Source organism: Myiozetetes cayanensis, unplaced genomic scaffold (genome assembly GCF_022539395.1).
Source record: "Myiozetetes cayanensis isolate MyiCay16 unplaced genomic scaffold, myiCay2020 scf20-37, whole genome shotgun sequence".
NCBI lineage: Eukaryota > Metazoa > Chordata > Aves > Passeriformes > Tyrannidae > Myiozetetes > Myiozetetes cayanensis.
The window spans coordinates 4,724,408-4,749,597 of NW_026087412.1; the positions used below are offsets into that span (position 1 = coordinate 4,724,408).

At 40.9% G+C, this 25,190-nt stretch overlaps 1 protein-coding gene across 2 annotated transcripts in view; it reads left to right on the top strand.

Moving 5' to 3' along the window:
* The window catches only part of MAD1L1 (mitotic arrest deficient 1 like 1), a 346,820-nt gene that overhangs the window by 31,044 nt on the left and 290,586 nt on the right, over positions 1–25,190 (top strand). Inside the window, exon 10 of one of the 2 annotated variants that reach the window (XM_050317416.1) lies at positions 3,942–4,028. In XM_050317416.1, the coding sequence (XP_050173373.1) occupies positions 3,942–4,028 (87 nt within the window). Of the gene's footprint in view, positions 1–3,941; positions 4,029–11,232; positions 11,360–25,190 lie in introns of those variants that run through there. The other variant, XM_050317417.1, reaches the window with a different exon arrangement.

Genomic DNA, 25,190 nt, shown 5'->3' on the forward strand with positions numbered 1-25,190 from the left:
GAGTTAAAACTATAAAGAGAAATGTTAATCCAGCAGGCTTCCAGAAATAAGTAATTCTGAGTAATTTGGTGTTATAAATGTGATATTAGTTTGGTAGTTTGAATGACATTTAATTAGAAGAAAAAGCATTGAGGAACTCAGTTTGCCAAACATAGTTGACCAAATGCCTGGTTTTCTCTTTAGTTCTACTTTTGTTTTGCACTTCTATAGTTAAAATTTAATGTTGATCTCCAGCTACAATGAAACCTCTCCCTTTGCTGTGCATTTTGAAACATTTTATAGAAGAAACAAGAAGTTGACATTCTAATAAATTATAAATTAAAATTTTTTTTTTCTTTAACATTTTCATCTGCTTACTGAGTCTTAGTTTAATGTAACTTCAGCAGCTAATTCTCAGTGTGTCACTGTCACAGTTTATACTGAAATGGTAATAGATCCTTAACTAAGAACAGAGCTTTCCTCCAAATCCTGTGGAATGTCAGTTATGCACACTTAAAAAAAAGGCATAAAACCCAGCAAAAGCTGTTTTCCTTGTTAAAAAATTGTGCCAGTGTGCACTCAAAGTCATTGTATTACTTGGTTGGACATCCCATTAAGTAATTTTTCACTTCATTGGAACAGTTTTAGGTTTTTATCATTCTTAAATTGCCCCTTTTCAAATTACTTGTGCTCCAAAGGAAGGCAAAGAGCTTTGGTTAACAGCAGTTTTGTGCCTCTCCTGCCTTACTGTGCTCTAAGCTATGCTGGACTAATTTGCTTGTTTAGGGAAACAAAACAAACAAACCTTGTTTCTAAATTAGGCTTAAATCCACCTGTTTGTTTTTTTTTTACTTTTGCTTAAATGCAATTGCAGAAAGAAGTGGAGTTTTGGGATGGGATGGTGGGACAGAGGAAGAACTTTGTAGCTTTTTAGCTCCTTGTGCCTTGCCCAGGAGAAAGGATCTGAAGTCAGTGATTTCTTCTGCACCTGCAGTTTGGAAGCCACTTTGTCACTTGTTATTCATGTTATCTTCATGTTTACAAAGCACATGCTCAGCTTTTGAGGAAGGGAGTTCTGGGTCTTCTTCTGTCAGGAGAGGGTTTCAGACTTCGCTCTGAAAGGAGCCGGGGTGATTCCAGTAGTGTCGGTAAGCTGTGTTGTCATACAGATGCTCTTCAAGCAGATTTATTGGCTTTACTGTTTTAAATATCAACTGTTCCATAGGGGATGGAGGGAGCTTAGCAAAAATTGTATACATTAGACAAGGCTCTCAAGGCCAGAACGTGTTACTGTGTGTTGGGATGCTGACCAGTGTCTCTTTTTACTTGGCATTATTTCAGAAGCTTGTGAAATGAGAGGGCTGGTTACAGCTGGTTGCTGTTTGCAGTGCTTTGGGACTGGACCAATTCTTTTTGAATTGAAAGCTCTGGTTTAATATTGGTGTGCATGCAGTGTCATTCCTCTACTTGTAACTGTGGAAATTTGGCTTTTGCCAAACTGTCGGTGACCTCAGAAACAGAATTTGAAACCTCTCAGTAAAGGTATTTGACAGCAGAGTGCGTGCAAGGGGGGTTTTTGTTGCTGATCAGCTGACATGATTTAGTATTATAGAAAGTGAACTTTTTCTTTGGAGGGTGTTAATACCCATTGCCTTTATTTTCTCTTACATATCACTGCTGCTCCACTTAAAAAAAAATAAAATAATCAAAGGTATCTAATGCCAATAAAACATCTTCCAGAATTAAATGTAAACTTAAGCTGCCAATTGCTGGAACTGAGATTGGAAGCTGATTGTTGGTTTCAATGGCCAAACAGATGAGGATGATTGTTTTTTATTGGAAATCTGTCAAGAGCTCTCATTACTAGAAATCTGTGGCTTTTATAGTCCTGTCTCATTTTACTATTGGATTAATTTCAGTTCCCCATCTCAGTCCTAATACATGATGGTATGAATTTCTGAGAAAATGAGTAAAAAACTGAGGCAAATACAGTTTTTGCACGTTAAAAAATCTGTCATGTCATTTTATTGATGCAGGAACCAAACACTGGTCTGGGGGACTGGCACTCAACCCAGCCAGAGAGATGCCTTGCACTAACGATCCTTGTGGTAAATCTGCTATATTTGGGTGAATTATGAGAGGTTTAGAACTGTGTTTTTAAGAGCCTTGTTGTCTTGGCATTACATTGTACAAAAATTGTTCCTGTTGAAATTGGTGTATCTGCTTAGAGCTTCTCTTTGCCAAACAGACTAAGCGTGCCCAGTCCATTTCTGTCTGGTGTTTTCTTTTTTTTCCCCCTTTTTTTTCTTTTAGCTTGTGAAAGATGGTGAAGTGGAAAGGTAAAACAGACTTAGTAATTTTTTTTCACATCAGAATTAATTCAAAGTTGCCTTTATCCTTTTCTCTAGATTTTTCTAGTTAGAAACTACTGCAAAAAGAGAACATCTACTTCCTTAATTAATGGGGAAAAAATCTGAGTCAGAGATCCGTTTCCTGCAGATAGAACCCATGTTGAAAGCACAATGTAGTTTTACAGATTTCTCCTGTAGGTTTTTTGCTGTTATTTTCTCCATCATTGTGGAACATACAAAACCAACTGTGTTCCCCTCTCTGGCACATGTCGTCATTTAGTTCTCCATTTATATACCAGTAGGAAAAACCCAAGTACTCCAATTTGGAAGACAAGGTTAGAGCAGTGTTGGATTTGAGCTGAGAGTCCCAGAAACCAGCAGTGTTTTGCTGTTGCTCCTGAGTTATGTGGAGATGTGAGTTGAGTCAGGCTGAGTTGAATTAGTTCTCCATTGCTCTGATGCCCATCCATCAGGTACCCTCAGTAACGAGCTGAGGAACTGCCCAAGTTAAGGATCCCTTCAGGCTCAGCTACAGGAGTTTGAAGTGTTATTTAGTGCTGCAACACATTTGAAAACCCAGGTGCGTGTTGGCTTAAAATTGACTTATCTCTTCTATCAGAATTTGAATTTTAGATGTTTTAGCCAAGCCATCTCCAGGTCATGTCTTGGTTTCTTCTCATAGTTTCCTTGGCCATTGGGTGTGATGTCTTTGAAGAATAGTTTCATCCTGTTCTGGCTGGTTTCTTTGCTGCAATACTTGTCTCTGTTGTCTGATGGGAGAACATGTCCATCTGTTTTATTATATATTGACTGTTAAGACTTGGATGTAACACAAATGGTATTAGAGCCCTCAAAATTGTCTGCTGAGGAAGGATACAAGTGTGCAGTTCTGAAAGTGAAACACAGGAACTTTTCAATTGGCATTGCCAGAATTGAATCCTATCTGCATCAACTCAGTGTTTAAATAATTTTCACTTGACTAGAAGTGACAGATGAATAAAGAGAAAAAGTGATACCTTTTCTGATGGGTATAGTTGGCTGAAAAGTGTTATCATCAGAGAAATTAGTCCTAGATTCAGTCAGAATCCCAGTGGTCAAACTAGAGGCACCTTCTCCCTGCTCAGTTTTTGGAGTGGCAGGGGCCTTATTCTAGTACCGCTTTTGAATACTGTAAAATCTGAGCAGGCCTAATTTCAACTACCAGCAACAGTGAAACCTTGACTTGCATCTTGGGGGACATGACAGACTGTGTTTCTACAGATTTCACTGCTGCAAAACTGCCTTTCCACTTGCTCCCTATGAAAAACCCTTTCGAGGTTTGGGTCACTTTTCCCCTTTGTGGGTGGTGCATCTTGTGGAGCAAAAGGATGTCTGTACCTGGTACATACAGGGATGCCCTTTCCAGCTTCCTTTCCTCTGGGGAAGTGTGATATAGATTCTTCTCTTTTGGAATGGGAAAACCTTTCTGATGACTCAAGACAAAAGTCTTTTCCTAATTTTTGTAAGCTGCCTTCGTTTAGAGTGACTTGAAGAGACTCATTACTTAAAGAACATGGAATGTAGGTTTTTAACCAATGGTTTGTTAAAAATTTCTGGTTTTGTTTTAATTAGGACACCTGATGATCTCTCGAGGCAAATTGTGGCCCTGCAGCAACGGGAGCTTGCACTGAAAGAGCAGAACTCCACCTTCATGAACAGGTGAGTGATACCAGTGCTGGATGCTGATAGCAAAACTCTGCTGTAATGGAGCACTCAGAGAGGAAACAAGGACTGCAAACTGAGAGACCAGCTCTTTAGGTTTCCTTGCTCTTCCATGGAGCCTTCTGTGCTTTCTTCGTTCTCGTGTTGATTTGGCGCTTTTTGCTTACTTAAATCCTTCAGGGGGGGAAAAAAAGATGAACTGTGAGTGGATACAGTGAAGAGTTATTTGAGCTTTATGTTAGGAGCTGAAGTGTTTGCAAGGGGAAAGTTGCAAGAGTTGCTTTCCCAGACCATTTCATCTGAAAAGGGAATATCACAGCAAAATGTGCAAAGCAGCCACCTGGGTATAGGAAAGGGAGTAAGGGCTCCTTAAAGGACTGTGATTTGACTTGCAAAAGGACCAGTTTGTAGAGATGCTGGTTTGTAGAGAGGCTTTGGGAGGAGCAGTTCATTTATGGAGTGAGATATATATTGGAAATATGAGGGTGTTTAAGCCATTGCCCTGGTGTGGGAGTGAATATCTAATGGGAAAATGAATTTGTCTGCCAGAGCTTAACTTTCCAGCCTGCAGTGGTTCCACAGCCTTGCTGAACAGGGCTCCTTAGTGTGACACGAAGTACTTCTCTCCCTCAGCTCGCATGTTCTTGCTTCCCTCACTGTTTATATCCTCACATTAGGAACCCTCTGTCTGTTTTTGTTAAAAGCAAGACCCCTGTCTTTCAAAAAGGCTCTGGAGTGTTTGCATTGCAGGGCTGTGGCTGCCTTGCCTAAGCAACAGGAGTGTGGAGAATTTCAACCTTGGGTGTAAAGGTGTTGAATGTAAAGCAGTCAAACTCTGTGTGATTGAGCACAGGAGGAGCACACTCAGCTTGACGTGGGCAGCACTTGCTAATGTTTCTCCTGAGGTACATTTTGGTTCAAGAGATGATTGTCTTTTGGGCTCTGCCTTCCTAATGATGGGCAGGATTCAAGCTGGGTGTTAAAAGCTTTGGTTGTGCTGCTGCTGTTAATGAAACTGTTTAGTCAGTTGTAAAATGGTTATCTAGGTGTAAATTCCCATGAGTGAGCCAGCCAAATTGGTTTGTGTTTTTTGCTGAGAAGTTTACAGTGGGGAGAAAAAATATTACCGATATAAAACCCACATTTCTTATACTAAAAATAAACCAAGAAAACCCTCAAACCCACAGCTGATTAAATGATCAAATAAAATGATCAATAAAATGATAGTGTTTGAGTTACAGATTTGTTTTTTGTTGTTTTGATTTTTTTTTAAGCTACTTTTCACAACCTCTCAGAGAAGTGCTTTTTCTAAATTTATTAATGGCCAAGGGGAATCATCTGTTGACAAAGCAGCTTTTTGGTAGTGCCTGTTCATCTAGACGTAATCGTGCCAATTTAGTTTAAAAATAAAAACACGATTAAAATTACTTTTTGATTTCAAGTTAAATGGGCTGTAAAGCTGCTTAAATTAAAATTCTAACATTTTCCTGATGTAATGCTGTGTGTCATTTCTGAAACTGGTAATTTTGACTTTCTTCTGTCACATACTTTATTCTGCCGTAAAAGGTAGGCAGTAAGATACATTTTTAAAAACCTTTCATTACAGATGATTTGAAAGTTCCCAGGAGAAGGTTTGTGAGTCTTTGGAAATAAAGCCTCGTTAAGGAAGAGAACCTAATTTTCTCCTTTCCCTGAATCTTTCCCAGATTTAGCTGATGGTCTTCTCTTTTATTTGTTTCATAATTGTGTTCAAGATTGTCTGTGTATTGCAGTAACTTAATATGTGGTCGTGCCTCCCTCTAGTGATGGAGCCCAGCACTCATTCAGTTTTCTATTGTTTTTTCCAGCTACAAGTTCTTTTACCCTCAGTAGGAATATGTTGTCTTCAGTGCTGATAGTGCAATGTTTGATTTATAAAGTCGGTGGTGATGTGTGTAAAGAGCAATGTGCAGTACAAACACCTGCCATAAAAGTCTTGGATTAGTTTTCTCCATTAAAATTAATGATTTGGTAGATGCTTAAGAAAACATCATTAGAGGTTGTCATCTAAATTTATTTTTATGGCAAAGAAGTGGAGAGTCTCAGATAGTCCTGGCTTACCTGTTGCTACAGTGCAGAATTCAGTTTAGTAGAAGAGGTTTCAGTGTGAAGTTAGAGATGATTATATGACCCTCTTCCCTAAATGGCTGATCAGTAAGCTTCTAAAAGAAGAGTGCCTGGAAGGTAATTTTTTTGCAAGCTTATTATTTTTTGTGTCAGTCTTTACACTGCAGTGATCTTGGTTTTTATTCTTAGTAATGGTACCTTTCCAACACTCTCTTTACTGACTGTGATAGACATTTGCCAGCTACTGTTTGTCTCACAACCTGACAGTTGTGTCCCCAGATTCTTTTTGATAACAGGAGCAAAGCAGGAGTTAATTGTTAATGTAGGGGTTTATGAGCAGGAAGTGACTTCAGAAAACAAAAGAGGAGTGGAAAAGGTACCACAGGGGAATGATTTGCTGTGTAAGGTGCCATCCATTTCTGTATAACTGGAGACAGATCTAGCTCAGCTGCCTCTAGTGTCCCTTAGTTGATCTAAAACGGGGAGTTATGGTTAATAAACACACAGTAACAACCTTTTCCAAATGGCATATGGCTTTGCTAAGCAGAGAAAATTTATTTTATCTCAGCCTTCCATTCTTAACCTGCTTTCCATTTATTACTGTGCGTTTTTTAGAGCCAATGTTTGTGTTATTGAAAAGAGATTAGAGATCATCCCACCACAAAGAGACATCAGCATTACAAACCCACCTTTGCACTGGTATTTGCTTGCGGTGCAATCTGTGCTTTTTGTAACCTGTGCAGTTGCCAGGGTCTCAAGGCCTCCCAGAGATCCAATGATGATGCATATCCTATTTGCTCCATCACCCACCCTGGATGCTTTTAGACACGGAACCGCAGGACTGAACTTCCTGAACAGTAGGTTTAGATCAATATCTTTTATCGGGGATTGTTTACATGTTTGAGTTGCGTAGGCTCCCTCGGAGCTTGCTATTTTTCCTGGGGCAGAAAACCTTCCTGTGGTGCCAGCACGGGGGAAGAGGAGAGGGTCCCTTTAGCACTGAACACGTAAACAGCAACTCACTTCTCTTGGCAACTTCAGGATCGCTGAGTAATGCAGCTGAAAGTGCCATTAATCGTGCGTGATGGACTCTCACTGCTGGTTTGGAGTGTGTTGCTGGAAGTCTTATAAATAGAGTAAATTATACTTTCAGCAGCAGCAGCAGGAAGTAGCATGGAGCTTTTTAACTGCAGAACAAAGACAGCAATCCAAAGGTTCAAAAGCTCAAAAGAAGATTGCCCAGGGTCACTTTGATAGCACCGAGTGTGCCTGCTCTGCTGTTTAGGAAAAGGTGATGAAAGGAAGGTGTTTAATTAGTAGGTCAAGTTAACCATGCAGCCACCATTACTTAAAGCACATTTTCTCCCCTGACTGTGATTGCTGTAGGCATTGTGCACTGAAATGTGTTGATGGTTGTAGTTTATAATGTGGAAAGTCGGCCAAGTGGTTCATAAGCTTTTGTCTTATGCGAAAGTGATGTAGTTGTTGCACTATTTTTTTTTTTTTAAGTGAGAAAAGCTGCATATTTATTTTGCCTGCTTTCTAGCTGCATATTTGGATTCTCTGGAGAGATTTTCTAAAACAATCCTGGGAAAGTATTCTAGAACTTCAGACATAGGGGGAAACTTCCCTTCTTATCAGTGTTGTCCTGTGAGATTGCTAACGTGAAGGAACGAGGCTGCTTACAGCTCGAGCTTTGCTGCAGTTCTGAAAGACAGGCCTTGAAAATGGACTTCTTTGGTTACTTGTGGTACCTCCCAGAATGATCATCTCCACTTTTACTCTTGTCCAAGTGCAGTATTGACTTCAGACCTCGAGATGTCTTGTGGAAAGTCAAGTGCAAGGAAACACGCAGGTGAAGTTGGTTCAGGGCAGGATGAAGGGCACAAAGGAGAATGGAGGAGCAGTAAATCTTTGGTTCTGCTGTTGAGATCCTGGAGCTGATGGCTTATTCCCATCTCCTGGTGTCAGAAACCCAGCCATGTGTTTTGACATATTGTTTCACATGGGAAAAGGGACACAAAGAATGTATTTGAAAAAGTATTTTTACAAACTACTACTCCAAGTGCTCACAGAGTTGTGTAAGACTCATGGTTGTTTACCTCTTTTACTCATATAAGTTGTGTTAAACTGATTTGCCCAAAGAACCTGCTCTGTGTGTTGCTGCTTAAAATGAAATACACCCCAAAACCACTGAAGACTGGAGAAGCAGATTGCAGACTGAACAGAAAATGCTTTTGAGTTGGGCAGCAGGGATTGTTTGTTTGGCTTTGGTTTTTGTGTGGTTTTTTTTTTTTTTTAATAAAAAAAACAATGGGTGAGTGATGGTAAGCCCAGAACCGTCCATCTCCATGAGGGCTGTTAGCTCAGAGGTGCTGTAAATCTCTTGCCCATCTTCTCTTTTCCTTGGATGTCCCAAGGTGTGTCAGTCACAAAAACAAATAGAGCCTGTCAGACTTCTTCCCCTAATCTTCTGGAAAGTTGGACAGAAGTTTAATTACAGTGAAGTGTCTTTTATCTGACAGAGAGAGAAGTACTAGCTTTTTAATAGGCTTTATGAGTTATTTTGTGATCAAAAGAAGCACTTAATGTCTAATACAGGGCGAGGTAGGGAATTTTTTTCCCTGCCTTTGTTCATCTATATGGCACATTGCACCTTGATTTATATGTGGAGGTGTCTGTGTACCTAATACCAGAGAAATGTTTATTCACAGTGCTTCAGGGCAATATTAACTGCTGGCAGGTTCTGCATTCATTTACAGAGTGAGGTTATGAAGAAATGACTGTAGGTATTGCTTTTTTGTTCTCCAAAATGGATCTTTCCTTCAGTTTTATACCAGAAGGTACTTGACAGTGTCCCATTAAGTGACCAATCTACATACTCAAACAGTTAGTTTCCAGAGCAACATCTGGTTATTCATGGCTCTAATTGGGTAGATACAAAGCTTTTCTAATTTTTTTTTCTATCATATAGTTAGCAGAAAATAGGAAGGCAAAAAATAATTTAACCAAGACATTGACTTATGCTTCCAATTCAAAAAACATGGGATTTTGCCCAGACCTTTGCTTTTCATGATTGTGCCATTTTTAGTCTGATTTCCTGAGGAAGTGAAGCTTATTACTGTGCTTTGTGTGTGTATGTAGATGAGATTGTCTGTGCCTACCCTACACTTTTGAACTTGCAAGTTGTGTGCTGACAAGTTTGGCAGATGGTGGAGGTCTCAAAAATAATAAATTTCAGCAAGTTTAAGGAAATCACATCTCCATCTTCAGGGGAGATGTGCTGAGATCATGTCCTGTTTGGGATCAGAGCCCTGCAAGCAAACAGACCTTCCCTCATTTGATATGAGAAATGGAAGTCTACTTGAGTCAGTAGTCACCTTTGGAGAGAGAAATCCATGGGAAACCAGGCAACTTTGGTTCTGGGGCTCATGGAACCACTCTTTCTGTTTAAAAGAAAATATGTAGGGAAAGCCTAAAAAACAGCCTGGGGGGACAGACGTAGTGGTAACTGTACCATCTTCTCAGCCTGGAGCTCTGTAGAAACTGTGTAGTGCAAAACCAGTACAAATATTAACACTTGGTTCCTTACCTTTTATTTGGCTGTGCTTCTGGGAGAACATTCGAGGATAATCTGTGCAGTGCCTCTGTTCAGTGCTCTCATCACTCCTGATGATTAAAAAAGTTGTAGAAACTCTTTAACTCTGTTCTTAATAGTTCTTGTTCCAGTGTTTGTGACTGACCCTGGGTGTTCCTGCCAACATCCCTGGTGCCTGTGCATCATTTTGTTACCAGAGTGAACAATAGCTTTTATTTGTTAGCTAACATTCCCTTGGTAGCAGTGTGCATTACTGACCAGAAAAATGTGTAAAAATAAACAGGTAGTTTGATAGGAAGCACAGACTGTTCTTGTGGTGTGCTGTACAGCAGGCACTGTGTTTCAACGTGGAGCTGCACTGTAAAAGTTAGGGAAGGAGAAGTCAGCCTCTCATCTCTTCTGTGCATGACTCACATCTGCACTATAAATCTTTCGTTTCTGAGAGATTAAAATTCCTGAAAATTCTAGATGAAATAGATGCATCTTCGTACTAGGCAGGAGTTCTCAGAAACCAGAATGAATATTTAGAATTATTGAAGTAATTAGAAGTCAAAACTTATCTATTGTCATTATTCTGATTCTTTCCTTCTTAGCAGAGGGATGCTATGATCAAATTAATGATTTACAGGAGGCTGATGGGCAAAGGAAGAGTGCCCCACATCGGTGTTATATTTGTGATATGAATACAAAGGGAGGAATTGTAATCTCAGCTGTGCAGTAGGCAGCAGTACAGAAATATTCTACTTTGAAACCAGTAGTATTATGTAAAACCATATATTCAGCCTGCTGCCAAGCTTTGTGTAGAGCTCTGGGAATTGTAGTGCTTTAAGATTTCCAGTTCTTAGGGATTTGTCTTTTATTGCCTCTGCAATGTGGCAGTATGCCTTGAAAAACTGGATGAGAGCTGGAAAGAGGAGGGCCTGTCAGTTTGGTAATATCTTTAGAATCAGTCTTGAAGTCACCAGGATGGTTCCATGGATGAGGTAGATCAATGTAGCTCAGAGAAGTCTTGACTTAGTTTCTGGAGCAGCTTTGTGATTGCCTGGGCTGTGCTGAGTCATTAATACAATGACCAGAGTTTCTCAGCTTCTCACAAGCAGCTCCAGAAGACCACAGGAATGAAAACCAACACCTCTGCTCAAATGTCCTACCTAGTCTGCACCTCATCACTTTTAAGGCAGATAAAACACATTAATTCCTATCTGTGAAGAAATTTGTTCCCTTCTCCCCCAAAAGCATGTGTTACCTATCAGTTCCTTACCCTCTATTATCTTAAAATGACAGTCCTGACCACGCTCCTGAACTGTTGAAGTGTTTCATGAGAAATTGTCAGCAGTCAAACCAGTCTGTGTACAAGTTTTGTTTTCTCTTAATTTGTAATGCTGGAACTGCAATATAGCTTTCCTGAGCAGCCATGGGAAGCCAGAGGAAGACTGGTGGCAGAATGCAGAATGAATTTTCTGTCTTTTTGGACTCATTTACCTGAACACCTACTGTAGGTGCTGTAATAACAGGAGCATCGAAGACTATGGATTTTTCTAAAGTGTTTTAGGGTGCTGTTTATATTGTTTATTTTAAGCAGATTGATGGGGACAGGCAGAAGACACCGAGACATTTTACTGAGGTAAATGTGAATTCTCTAGGATTTTGTAACTGCTGTGAAGTGATGTCAGTTCAAATACTGCACAGAATAAGGTTATGTCTGAAAAATAGATTGTCTGGCCTGGGATGTCTCAATCAGTTGATCCTATCTGCATGTACACTTTGTTCAGCTCCATAACTAATCGCCTCTCAAACAATTTCTCATCTGGATCACATCATCTCTACTGCCTGCCACTTTCAGCCTGCTGTTATTGGTATTTTCATTATGTGTTTTCATTTTAATATTCTCCATGGCTGCTTGCATGCACATGTGAATGTACACAGCGAAATACTGCATGTATATGGCTGGTGGTGGTTATAAATATTCTCCTACTGTCAAAGTTTTATCATCTATACAAAAGACATACTGCTTGGAAAGTTTAATAAAGAAGTAAGCTGCTTGTCTTTTTTAGCTGTGTAAGGCAAAAAAAAACTTGTCATAAATTGCAGTCAACCCCCCTCCCAAAAAGCAGCTTTCTCTTGCTGCTCTGAAAGTTAAATGACTAATGTGCATAATTTATTTGAGCATCTGTGCTAAAAACTTGCATACCAAGTTTTAGTTCAATGTGATCAACAATGGCGAAAATTAGGATTTATCATGGAAATGCTGACGGATGTGAACATGTGTAGGCTAAACCGGTGCCTGACAAACCTTCTTATTGTGCAATGCTAATGGTGAAACACATTTTTTTTTTGTTTTTTTTTTCTGCTGTAATTGCATTTCCCCCCCGGCTGCTTAATTTTCTCCTTTTCAAATTCGGTGGTTTTAGCTGCACTTCATATTTGGATTCCTGCTTTTTCTGGAGTCTGCATAAAACCTCCTAAGTTGTCTTGTGATATTTCTAAGCATAAGATACCCTGAGCTGCCTGGGTGAGCGAGGGGAGCGTTGGCATCCTGAGACAGAGCTGGTGCTTTGCAGTAACGAGCTCAGAACAGGAGATGGTGCCGGCAGCCTTGGCAGCTGCTCTGGCTTCCCTCCCCTCCTCCTCCACCTCTTCTGCCTTGCACAGCCAGGGTGTTGTCACCAGGATTATAAATTCGGGAGCCAATTAGCTAAAAAATGTTACAAGTGAAAGGAAAGAAAGAAACTGTAGAACATCATGATGTGGATGTGCCTCTCTCAGAAAATCTCTCTGTGGAGAGCTCAGATCACAGAATCACAGAATGGTTTGGGTTGGAAGGGACCTTTAAAGACCATCTCATTCCGACCCACTGACATGGGCAGGGATGCCATTTACAGGACCAGGTTGCTCAGGGTCCCATCCTACCTGGCCTTGAACAACCTCCTGGGATGGGGTATCCACAACCTTTCTGGGCAGCCTTTGCCAGGGCCTCACCACCCTCTGAGTAAGGAATTTCTTCCTGGTATCTGATCTAAGCCTGCCCTCTGTCAGTTTGAAACCATGACCCCTTGTCCTGTGTATCTGCTTGTATAAAAAGTCCATCTCCCTCCTTTTTATAAGCCCCTTTAGACACCCGAGGACCACAATAAGGTCTTGCTGGAGCTGTCAATTCTCCAGGCTGAACAACCCCAGCTCTCTCAGCCTGTCTTCCCAAGAGAGGCCTCCTAGAATCTTCATGGCCCAGTCATAGCCTTTTACTACAGCTCTGGAATGACTTTTGGTGAAGCATCAGACACTTTAGAAAGTGTCTGGTTAAGGAAGGAGAAACTGGTTTGGAGGAGTCAAGCACAGGGCCTTCTTAAGAAATTAGGCTTATAAATAAGGTCTTCTGTTTAACACTGGAAAGATCCTGAGGGTTTGTGCCTTGAAAGATCCTGCTTGTGCCTTACCAGTGCTTCCTCCTTTCTCTGTCATCGTCCCCAAGATTTCCTAAATTCCCAAATTCAGACTGATTGCTTAGTTCCTGCCTGAGCGTCACAGAAGGGAAATGTGTTTATAGTCAGTTCCTCTCTCTGTGTCTCTCTTTGAAACAGTATTTGATGTGTTTTTGGGCAGTGGTGGTTCAGCCATGACCTGTTCCTTAGAATGAATTCTGATAATTTCTCAGCTGCAGGAATGAGTCTGTCCTTAGGAAGGAGAGGAGATAGAGATGGGTTCAGGAGTGGTGTTTGGCAAGTGGTCCAGTTATTTTGTTGCTGGTGACTTGATTTTTTTTTTTTTTTTTTTTTTCCTTTAGCCATACAAGAAAAGCTGTGGTAGGATGTGACATTCAGAGGGCCCGCTGGGGCTGGATCTGTGGTCAGAAGGAAGGGTTGGGCATGTTGTTCTGTTAGAGTTTAAAACAGTGTTCCAGCAAAATGTAATTTCCTTGTCATATTTTATGTATAGACTGTTTTTACATATTTTCAATATTTAAAACAATGTTCATATTCATAACTTTTAAAATATGTTCTCACTGTTAAGAGATGGAAATCAGTTAAAATAAAAACCATGAAAAAAAATCCCAACAAACCCCCCAAGCTTTCCTTTTATTCAAACAACAACAACCAAATTCTTATGAGTGGGAAAACTACTGAAGAGGCTCTCTGTTTCTCAGCCAGAGAAAGCTTTTGAAATATTTATGGAAATGAACCAAAATGTGTCCCTTTCTGACTGTACAAATAAAGGATTATCAGATCTAGCCTGTGGCAGTTACAGTACATAGAGTCCAAAGCATCTACAACTAATAAAAGAGAACGTATGCTTTAAGAAAAAGCCGTGAGGGTTTTTCTTTATGGGACTCTACTGACAAAGCAGCACAAACCCATGGGTTATCCTGATGAAAAAACCCCTCTTCTTGCACCTTGCACTGGAGGTAAAAATTGTTATCCAGACAGTACATAAAGGGCAAGACTGAAGTGACTTTGTAGCCCTTTTGTAGCTGGGAGTGAGGAGCAGGGCTGCTTCCATCCCCTCCTGTTGAATCCTGTGCTACCAGGCAGAGAATTGCAACACAGGTTGTCTGGCTGTGTCACAGTCACAATTTATTGAGTGGACTTGCTCATCTGGTTCTTATGCCTTGCTTTTCATTCTACGTGTCTTGCTCTGGTGTAAGAATTGGAGCTTGTTGAAGTCAGAGTGCATTTTGATGTTTCACAGAAGAATCAGCAGAGCCAGGTTTGTAAAGGAGAAGTAATACCTTTTATTAGACCCACTGATAGGATTAGCAGGCAGACATGCCTTTGGGCACGCAGCCAATGCTCGGATCTGATAGAGAAGCAAAAGCCTTTAAGCTAAATGCAGGTTGAGAACAATTGCTCTGAGTTTAACCTGATTAATCAATTGGACAATTTGAGAGAGAAGGGATGGGGGACAGGGGCAGGTATCAGACAGAAGAGATGAAAGGGCTGTTCACATCTGTGAGAAAGAGACCATCTAATTGGTTCTGATACATGACCAGGGTTGGGATACTTGGATAAGACAATCAGCAGAGTGAACGTTTTCTACAGAGAAGGAAATTGGAAGCAGATAGTGTGTGTCATGTTTTTGTTGGAGCCACATAGCAGTAAATCCTGTGCTTCACTGACTCAGCACTGGGGTGTCAACCTTGCAGTTAAGGGACTAGAACTTCAATTTTTTATTAACCAAAAATATCATTTTCTCAACTGTCAATAAAATAATTTTGCTACATTGTTTGACTTATCTCCTCTGGGCACTCGGGTGCAGCAGCAAGTCTGAACTGCCAATACAGTGACTGCTGAATGAGTTTTGTTTTGTTTGTCCAAACACTTTCTAGGATCGAGTGTGTTCACTGAGCTGCAGAGTTCCTGCCTCTTGCACTGCAAGTGCTGTGGGCTCTGCTGGTGCTGGGAAAGGCCAGTTGTAAATACTGAGTGGGATGTTGTTGCTCATGGCAAAATCTGCTGTTAATTTTGAGTAACTATTTGGACTTAATAGCAGTGTAACGTGGCTTGTTTGTGTTTTTTAACTGTGTTCTATTTAATAAAAGTGCACCTGCTGCTGTGTTAACCTCATGTCATGATGTGTAGTGCAGTGCACAGCCATGGGTGGTAAGTCTCTAACTTGCCTAACATGATGCCTTTTAACATTGTATTTGTCATATTTTTTTCTTTCCTGATTACATCCAAAAGGGAGAAAAAAATGCTGATGATAACTGTGATTATTAAAAACCCCAAGAAACAGTAAGATAACCTGGGGCAGAGTGGCCTAAAAATACTTGATGTTTTTAAGCTAATTACATTTTATATTGCCAATGACCTTTTGGAAACCTTTCATTTGCATGGATTGCACAAACTTCCGAGGAAGTGCCTTTATGCAAAGAGAAAATGCATTCCAGTTGTCTCCTCAAACCAGAATGCAGGTCTGCTGCCTGTAGAATGTGCCGTTTTTCAAAAGAACTGCATAACATACCTCTTCTGAACTGCAGGGAGAGTTTTGCCTGGTGGAGAAGATGAACACTTGGCCTGTGTCACCTTACCAGGCTGCTGCTTGAAGGTGAGGATTCTGTCTATAAACAGCAATGGAGGACATTCTTGAACTTACAGAGGCAATATTCATTAATACTTCAAGTCAGAGGAGACTTGAAATTCATTGTGACTCCCTTGGGAAATTTGTGGCAAACTTGTGCATGATGAACTATGGGCCTTATTTCAAACATATCTGCCAAGTATAAGGCAGAAATTCCTCAGTTTTTGCAAGCTTTTTTTTTTAAATTATTTTTAAATTTTGTGTTGAAGTTGTTACTTCACCTCTTCCCTGAATTAATGTTGAAGGTCTTGAACTGAATCCTGGAGAGTGAGACTGGAAGAAGTTTTAGTAGTTTCTCATTTCCCGTCCTTTGGAGGCCTGGCCTAGACTGGAGGCTCTCTGAAGTACAGTAAATGTTATCTATGTTCTTCCTGAGTGTGTACTGAGATGTGTTTGTGCTTATAATGTGGTGCTTCTTTAATGCGTTAAAGCTGCTTCAGGTAAATGGGATGAGGGAGAGGCTGGATGGAAATTGAGAGACCTGTGTAAGGCAGGGCTGCAGAAATATTCAAAACTCAGTGGACCTTTGGATACAGTTTTGTTCTCCGCTCTGGTTTTGACCCAGGACTTGTGTGTGATGTTAAGCAAGTCAGAGATCTGTCCTCTGGCTGGTGGGAGTTAACAAACCTTAGGACAGCGTTTACTGAAGCGTGTCTCTGTCACTGCTTGTGCAGGGCTCTCCCAAAGAGCAGTTCATGTCACTTGCAAATCCTGTAGCTTTTGCCTATGCCCCAAATAGATTTTTTTTTTAATTCTGCTCAGTATAAACATGTGATAAAGCAGATACATTTTGGTTTGCTTCAATCAGCTTTGTATCCCATTCATCAAATAGCATCCTATTAAGAAAACAGTGGTAACCCTCCTAAGGAAAGGATGAAGCTGGCAATACTTTGTGGTTCTGGAACAGACCACTATGCAAAGAGACCCTGCCTTAGTCTCCTGTAGAGTTCATGCTTGTACTGTCAGAGTGAAAGAGATAGGAACAGCTGAGAACAGCTTTGTTTTGGCACTACAACAGGGATTTGTTATGACATCCTAAGTTTTGTTTCAGTGTGGATTTGCTGGTTTGCCTTGCGTATCATAAAGGTGTGTACTGAGTGATTGAGAGAGGAGGTGAGATAGGAAGAAATAGAGAACAACCCATGAAGATGGTGAAGGGTCTAGAGAAGAAGCCATGTGAGGAGTGGCTGAGGTTCTTGGTCTGTTTAGCCTGGAGAAGGGGAGGCTGAGGGAAGACCTCATCAGGGTCTGCAACTTCCTCATGAGAGGCAGCAGAGGGGCAACTCCAGTCTCTGCTCTCTGTGACCCAAGGAAACATATAGAGCTGTGTCAGGGGAGGTTTAGGTGGATATTAGGAAAATGTTCTTCACCCAAAGGGTGGTTGGGCACTGAACAGGCTCCCCAGGACAGTTGTCATGGCCTCAAGGCTGACAGAGCTCAAGGAGCATTTGGACAACACTCTCAGGGACATGGTGGGATTTTTGGGTCTGTCCTGTGTGGGACCAGAGGTGGACTGGATGATTCGTGGGGATCCCTTCCAACTCAGGGCATTCTATGATCTAAAAATCCTATGTTCAAAGTCTGTCTTCTGCAGAAAAGGGGTGGAGTGTGAAGAGAAAAAGTATGTCATTACTGCCAAACCAGCTGCAGCTGAGCAAACCCACATATTAGAGTAAATCATCAATATTTCAGATCACCGCTTTTATAAACAAATTTTAGAAAGTGAGAATGAAAACCTGAGGAAACAATGCAGAAGAGTAGTCTGTGTGTGATAACGTCCCTTGAGCCCCTAGCAGGCAGGAGAAAAGATTGTTTGAATTTTAATTTGATTTAAATGCCTTTTGATTTTGTAGTTCATGCCAATGGTGTGTATATTGTCCCTGGAAAGTGAGCAGAGGATGTTTGAGACTCCCTTTTATGCTTGGCTAATTTTACAGTCCTCCCGTATTTTGTAGCTGTAAATGTTGCAGACTTTATTACGTTTAAACTGGTTTTAATATAGTAGGTCATAAAAATTAAGAAACGAGAGGTGGTGTCCAGTGCAGTGATGTTTTTAGTGCAGGGAGGATGCTTGCAAGTCACTGAAAGGCTTAAGCTGCAACACCAGGATCATCTGCTTAGTGAAGTCAGTGCAGATATAGGAAAAAAAACCCAGCCTGTCACAGCTGAGAATGAATTTCATTGTTAAAAAATTCCTCCTTTTCCTTTCATCTGAGGAGCTGGTTTACTCTTTGAGGCATCAATCCAGATGTGAGGAGAGGAGGGAGGCTCGTTCTGTTTCTTTCCTTTTCATGGAAAGGTTCAGTGAGTTCTGTACACTTTATAGCTGTATATATATAATATATTTATCTGTATAATACAGTGTGATGAGCTGACTGCTCATCTCTAACCAAGAGCTGTGACTGGACCTGTCTTTGTAACAGAGCTGCAAGAGCCACCTGCATATCCTGGTGCTGTCCCTGCAAGCTCTAGGCCATCAGTAAGGATTTTTTTGCTTTTGCAAATTGACCTGAGTGGTGAAAACCATTGGAACCTTCCTGCCTGGCTTCTTAACCAAGGACCTTTACTAGAGGAGGAGTAAACAAGCAATCCCTGAGGTCCAGGGATCCTCTGCCCAGCCCAGGGCTGGGTTACAAATGTAGTGCTGAGGAGCAGCTCTAGTTTATCTGTTAATTGCAATTATTTTATCTGCAACTCATAAGTCTTCAAAAACATGATTTCATACATCTGCTTCCAGGAGGTTAATTACTCCTGATGCATTTAAAAGCTAAAACAGCGTGGGAAGATAGGCAGTTGCTGGAGGATGGTTCCATGGATGTATTTGACATTTCTTAACTGTTGGGTATTTGGCTTTGAAACTTCCTTCAGAGAGTGGCAAGGCTGATGCCTGTGATCTCCACATGGGTCACGGCTTCATTTAATACCTTGTGACATAAAAACTGTTTGAGAACTGATGCCTGTGGTTTTGTCTGTTCTGATTTCATCATGGCTTAACAGTTAGTGAATGTTCCTGTAAAATGTTTATGGTCATTTCTTTCAGTGACAACTTCAGTTCCCACATCCTGAACTCGTATCCTTTATCAGCTGCTTTACATCAACCTTCACATTCAGCCCAAACTGGGAGCCACAGGGGCTGAGCTCCTGTGCTTGGATCCTTTACCATGTTAGAACAGGGACCATTTGTTTTGCTGCTTCCGTTTTTAAAACCCACTAAGCAAAACCAAACAAGAAGCCCCTTAATCCATCAGAATTATTAAAGCAGCGCCTGTTTGTCTGAAATATCACAAATGGAGAATGAGTTAAAACACATTGTCTACCTCAGGCACAGTTGGCGTGTTGGAGACTTCTGTCCACTAGCCTGAAACCTCAATGTCAGCTTTATTGACTTTTCAGGCTGGCATTAATGGCCATGATAAATCAGTCTGCTTTTTGTTTTGGCAAATGATTTAATGGCCATAGAACTTGGACATAGAATACATTAATTAAATTTATTTTAATAATTCCTTTATTGCATCCATTTAATCATTCTGGGAGCCTGTGCAGATTTATGCTGGAATATGCAATCCAGATATCCCATCACTCATTCAGCTTTGCATCTAAACAAATATCTGAATAGGTAACCTTTTCCTTTTCTGCAACCTGCATTATTCCCCTGCTGGTTCTTGATTTCTACAGCAGGAAAACCAAGAAACTAAAAAGAAAATTAAGAAGCCTTGACTGCACGTGCTCCTTGTTAAATTTTACATCGTGTGGCATTTGATTTCTTCATCCAAACTTTGCCTGTTGTTTTGAAGACAATGAGAAGGAAAAGATGCCAAATTTGCTGCTTTTTAAAACCTCAAATTTTTATGTACTAAAAGCATGCAACTTTTTTTTTTATTGTTCAGGTTGTAAGGGACCATGGTGGGTCATCTGGTCCAATGTCCGTGCAGGGTCATCCCAGAGCACAGGGCATAGGATTGGGTCCAGGCAATTCTGAAATACCTCCAGTGAGGGAGACTCTACACTCTCTCTGGGCAGTCTGTTCTGGTATGTGATCCCCTGCATGGTAGATAAATTCTTCCTCATGTTCAGGTGGAACTTCTGGGCATCAGTTCCTGCCTCTTGTCCCATTGCTGGGCACCACTGAGCAGAGCCTGGTCCATCCTCTGACCCCTCCCTGCAGACAATGACAGACATGGATGGGGTCTAATCTGTGCCTCTTCTCGAGGCTGAACAGCCCCACCTCCTTCAGCCCTTCCTTGGAAGGGAGGTGCTCCAATCCCTTCATCACCTCTGTATCTTCCTCTGGACCCACTCTGTGTCTTTCCTGTTCTGAGGAGCCCAGAACTGGGCACAGAAATCTGTCCTTATTACAAGGGGGCCTTTCATCTCCTCAGGGCTGACATTCTACCCAACAGAACAGCTCATGTGGCAGCTCAGGAATGCAAAAACCATCAACCCCCTCAGCATTTAAAGTCAACAAATTTCTTTTTTATTTGCTTTCATTGTGCCGATCCTGCTGTTTTATTAAGGTTCTTCTCTGTAAAGGTGAAGATCAGTAACTTACTATGAATATTGGTTCTGAAATTATGAAAATTGATGTCTAGAAACTGGTAGTTGAGAGAAACTGTATTGTGAGATGTGATAACAATTTTAAGACTGGTGATAACAAAAGCCAACTTTTACTTGTGAGTAAATATGATAATGGTTTCTTATTTAAAAAAAAATAGCTTCCTGGTAGTATCTCAAGCTTCCTTACATGCACAAGTGCTGTTATGATTTCTAATCTTGTATCTGAGGTACTTTTGTAACAGAGAATGGCCGGCTCATGAGGCTTGATAGGCCTATCTCTACATAGTTCTGTAAGTTAGAACAAATCCTCTGCTTGGAGAGTTTGCCCTTGCACATATGGGGACAAAGGAAAGCCAAAGCTTCCCTTCCTGGTGCTGGATGAGTTTTGGATTTCCATCAGTGTCCTGTCCAGCCAGCTCTGAGGGCTGGTGTGTTCCCACCTTGCACAGCTGTGCTTCTGCCCTGTCTGTGCCCGAGCAGAGAACTGGCACGACATGGAGGGCAGGCACAGGGCTCTTCATCTGGGAATCAATCCAGCATTCAGAATCTTACCTTTTTCTCTTCCTGGCACCTGCAGCGTTGTCCACTGTAAAGGAGAAATGAAGCTTGAGTTAAGCTCAGGGGTGTGTAAAAGGTATTAGAATAATGTCTTTTGCAGCGAGTATTTTGGCAGGGTGAGTTAATGTGCTTTACTGCTCCACAGTGCAAGTCACGGATTTCACTCAGTCTCTTTCCATCTGTCTTTAAATTGTGTTCATAATTTCATTTTTTTCTTTTTTCATTCCTTTTTTTTTTTTTGTCTTTTTGTTCTTTTAGCCCTTCACGGGTCCCATGTAACTTAAAGGTCTGCAATACCTTGCCCAGTCTCTTTGAAATCAACTCTCTCACGTAGAAGTTGCCAGCAGGGAGACCGTTGGACGTGATGTTGCATTCATTTCTCTGCTGCACTGGGTAATGATTTCCTGGTTCCAGGAGCAAGAGATTAAAATTCTGGTGAGAGGATTTGCCCCCGTCCTCACTCAGCAAGGCCTCTGTGCCAGGGCTCAATCACTTCCTCTGCAGCAGCAGGAGCAGAGGGAATGTGATACTGTGGTCATTCAATCAGAGGGAGAAATGCTTTAATCTCTACTATTCTGTCTGATAAATGCTTTCTCCTTTGTTCTGAATTCAGATCTCTAGTGTTCCTATTGTTGCAAGGATTGGGGGAGAAAAGAGATCATCCTGTCCAGTTAAGTGTTCAGTGATGATGCCTTCCTTTATTCCCAGAGGTACTCTGTGATTTAGTTACAGAAATGCAATTGCAGGAAGGGCAGAAAAAGCGTAGGAAAGAAGTGGGACGATCTGGCAAATCCCACCACAGCCTCTAATTTCCTTAAAACAAGGACAGCATATCTTGTGAGTGACTTTTATTTGCAAAACCACAGTGGAGGAGAGAGCAGCTTTTGCTTCAGCGTGTGGTCTTTGCTTTGAATATTTGGGATGCTCCATATTAACTTGACAGATGAACTTCTGACCTGTGCAGCCACTTCCTTTGTTGTGTGTTCCTCTCCATTGCAGCAGTTGCACAAACATGTGACAGATGAGTATTGACTTTGCTGCTTTCTTTTGCTGCCTTTGCTGTATTGACATGAGTTAATAGGGCAGAAGTGGAAGACGGACTCGGTACAAAGTGGAGAGAGATTTTATGTCAATAGGGTTTGTAAGATAAGAAATACAGCATTAAGGGTGAACACACAGGAGAGTTAATAGCTAACAAACCACTCGATGTGTCAACAGGAGAAAGACACTGACCAAGAGCTATAAACTCTTCTTCAATGAAAATATGTTTTCTTGTTTGGTGTGATGTGGTATTAGTAATTAGTTTTTCTCAGCGCTGTCAGATGGTGAAAGATGGGTTGTTGTGTTCTATAATGGTGTTATAATGTTTCATTATGTTGGCTTTACGAGGTTTTTGCTTGATTATGTGATCACACCATTAGAGGGGAGTGCCTCCATTTTTAATAATACTACTTATGTCCATCTACCCCTTTGATTTGGCTATATTTAAAGTGGAAATGAGTGTGTTAAGTGAAATTTAAGCTTGAAGGTGATTGGAAATGGAAGGCAGAACAAGTTCTGACGGAGCAATAACAGTTAGTTCACCCAGCCTCAAAAGGCTGTAGATCATTTAAGCTACTTAATAAATGGAGTGTGTATTCTAGAATTTTAAACCAGTTGTTAGTGCATAAGGAGCCCACTGGAAGGATACTTTGGCTGTACATGCAAATGAAAAAATATTTTAGGTCTTCTTGTGTTCAGTGGTTCAAAAAAAAAATCTGCTGATATGTAGCAGAAGCTTGAAAGGCTGAAGAAACACTGTCACTGGTTTGAATGTCTTAAAATAAGTGCTGTGCTGCCACTGCACAGGGCATTGTTGGATCCTTAGAATGTCACTGGATTACAGAAAGGAGACTGCCAGGGGCAAGAAGCAGCCCTGGATAACAAATTGCAGCAGGTATTTGGAAAGTGGCTAAATACATGTTCACTGGAAGATGAAAGGAGGCTCTTAGTATCTCTTATAATTATGAAAGAGATGAGTTTTGCTGCTGGCAAAGTTATTTAGATGGGTTGACAATTGAAAAATGAGTAGTTTAGTTAAATATTGTAAAGCTAGAAATGAATGAGAGTGCTTAGACCAAGTTAATTATGGATGGATGTGTGCTATAGGTATGGGAGAAAAACATCAAGGGATGTTTACTGGGACAAATTTTCAGTTAGCCTTTTGTTTGGGAGCTCTTTTTGATGAGAAGGATGTTCTGTAATTTTCAGCTGATTAGTGTTTGTGGCATTTTAATGTTCTTTGAAAATCTACATGGATTTCTAAAAAGGCCCTGCCTAGTTTGGCTCATAAAGCTCTTCTGCAATGGACTTGGATAGAACTGCTTTAAATGTCATTTTTCTTTGGCTTAAAATCTTCATACCTAAACATGCAGTAAATATATTGCTGCATGGTTGTTCTGTAAATATGAAATCCGTTGGTAAAGGACATAGTGGAGCATTTTGGTGAGCCTGCATCTGATGCTGACTTTCAAATGAGCTCCTGGCAAATTGAGCTAAAGGCTTTGGCAAAAGTCTAAGTGCTGGTTTTTGCTCTAAATGAAGAGAAGAATTCTTTAGAGTTGGCTTTTATTATAGTCACAGCATATTCCAACATGTTATCTGTTGCACATGCAAGTTCCCTACAAGAGCAAGGCTTTACTTAGGCCAGTGTTTGGTGTTTTTTGGGTTTTTTTTGAAGAATTGGTTTCTTCCAGCTCTGCTGACTTTACTGTGATTATCAACCAATCTGCACCTTGTCACGTAACACTTGGTAAAGATAAGAAACCAGAACAAAGCTAATATTCATAATACTCATATTCACAACAAATCTGAAATGTGACTATCTATGGAAACTCCAGACCAAACTGTCAAACCAGAAGAGGGGGGAGCAGGTTTTTTAAAGCCACTTTTGTGCAAACCAACAAAGGGAGGAGCAAGGATATGGCTTTCACTCAAGCCAAATGCAGAGACAGCTGGTTTGCTCTATTTAGTTTGACAGTGGCAAGGAGAAGGGTATGTGTGTTTGTGGCCCACACATTCATAAGTAACACAGAGTTTGGAGAGAAAGTGTGGGGAGGGGAGGGAAGAGGAAGCGTGGGCGATGTAGGGCTGATGAGGGTGATGTGGGAGGACGTTTGATTTATTACCATATGGGAAGAATTAGTAGATGTACAGCCACAATCCAAAGGAAATTGGGTTTTACTAGTTAGGTGGTTTTGTGGATTACAGAAGTATCTGATGTTGTGTTTGTGCATAAGATAATTTAAGATGGTCAGAGAAGGCTGCCTGTAAGGGGACTTGCTCAATAAGAGCTGTTTGAAAAGACTTGTATTTTTCTCTTGACGTGCTTTTTGTGACTGAACAGGTTAAGACCATAATTGATTTTCTTAAACCCTCTTTTTCCTAATGACAATGGAGCTAAAGAGAGACATTTCAGTATGGAGAATTTCATTTTGTGTCTTCCAAAGTTGAATCCATTGATTTTTCTGAGGATTAACAGGCTTGGTGGTGTGCTAATTATAAAGAACTTTGTGATAGAAAATTGCAAAAGACTATTGCAGTGGGTGGACTCAAATGTACTCTGTATTTTTGAACTGAATTCCTTTGGCTTTAACTTGTATCTTAAATGTTGAGTTCCTTTCTCTTTGGCTCCAAGTGGCCATTTCAGCTGTGGACCAAAATGTCTGCATGAATTCCTTCACCACATCAAGGCTGTGATCGCACTAGCAAAGTCAGACATTTGCTTCTATTCCAAGCATTAGAAATGTCAAGCAGGGACTGATACATGGACAGAATCAAGAGGGGAAAAGTTCAGGCATTGAAGAAATTAAGGTTTGATCCTTCAGAGAGGCCCGTGATGGGGATTGAATGGGTTTGATTTCAATTTAATAATTGCAATCTTGCACTGCCTCTTGCCTATTTATAACTTCTGGCAAACATTCCCTCTTCCGTGGCATCCTGCCCTCCTCCCCTCCTGCATCCCTTGTCTCTCTTCTCTGGGGCAATTCATGAGTTTCTGGTTTCCTCTCCAGTGGCCTGGGTGCTGCCTCTGCCTTCGGGATCCACCTGCTCTTGTGGCAGAATAGGAGGCTAAAGTGACAAGAAATTAGAGCTGAGCTAAGTGCCAGTAACCAAAAATAACCTCCAGCGTTAACTGTTGAATTTTAAAAAAATCAGTCTGTTTCCTTAAAAATAAGTGCTGAATGCTGCCAAGTGTTCCCATAACATATATGGCTTTGTTAGATGTCAAA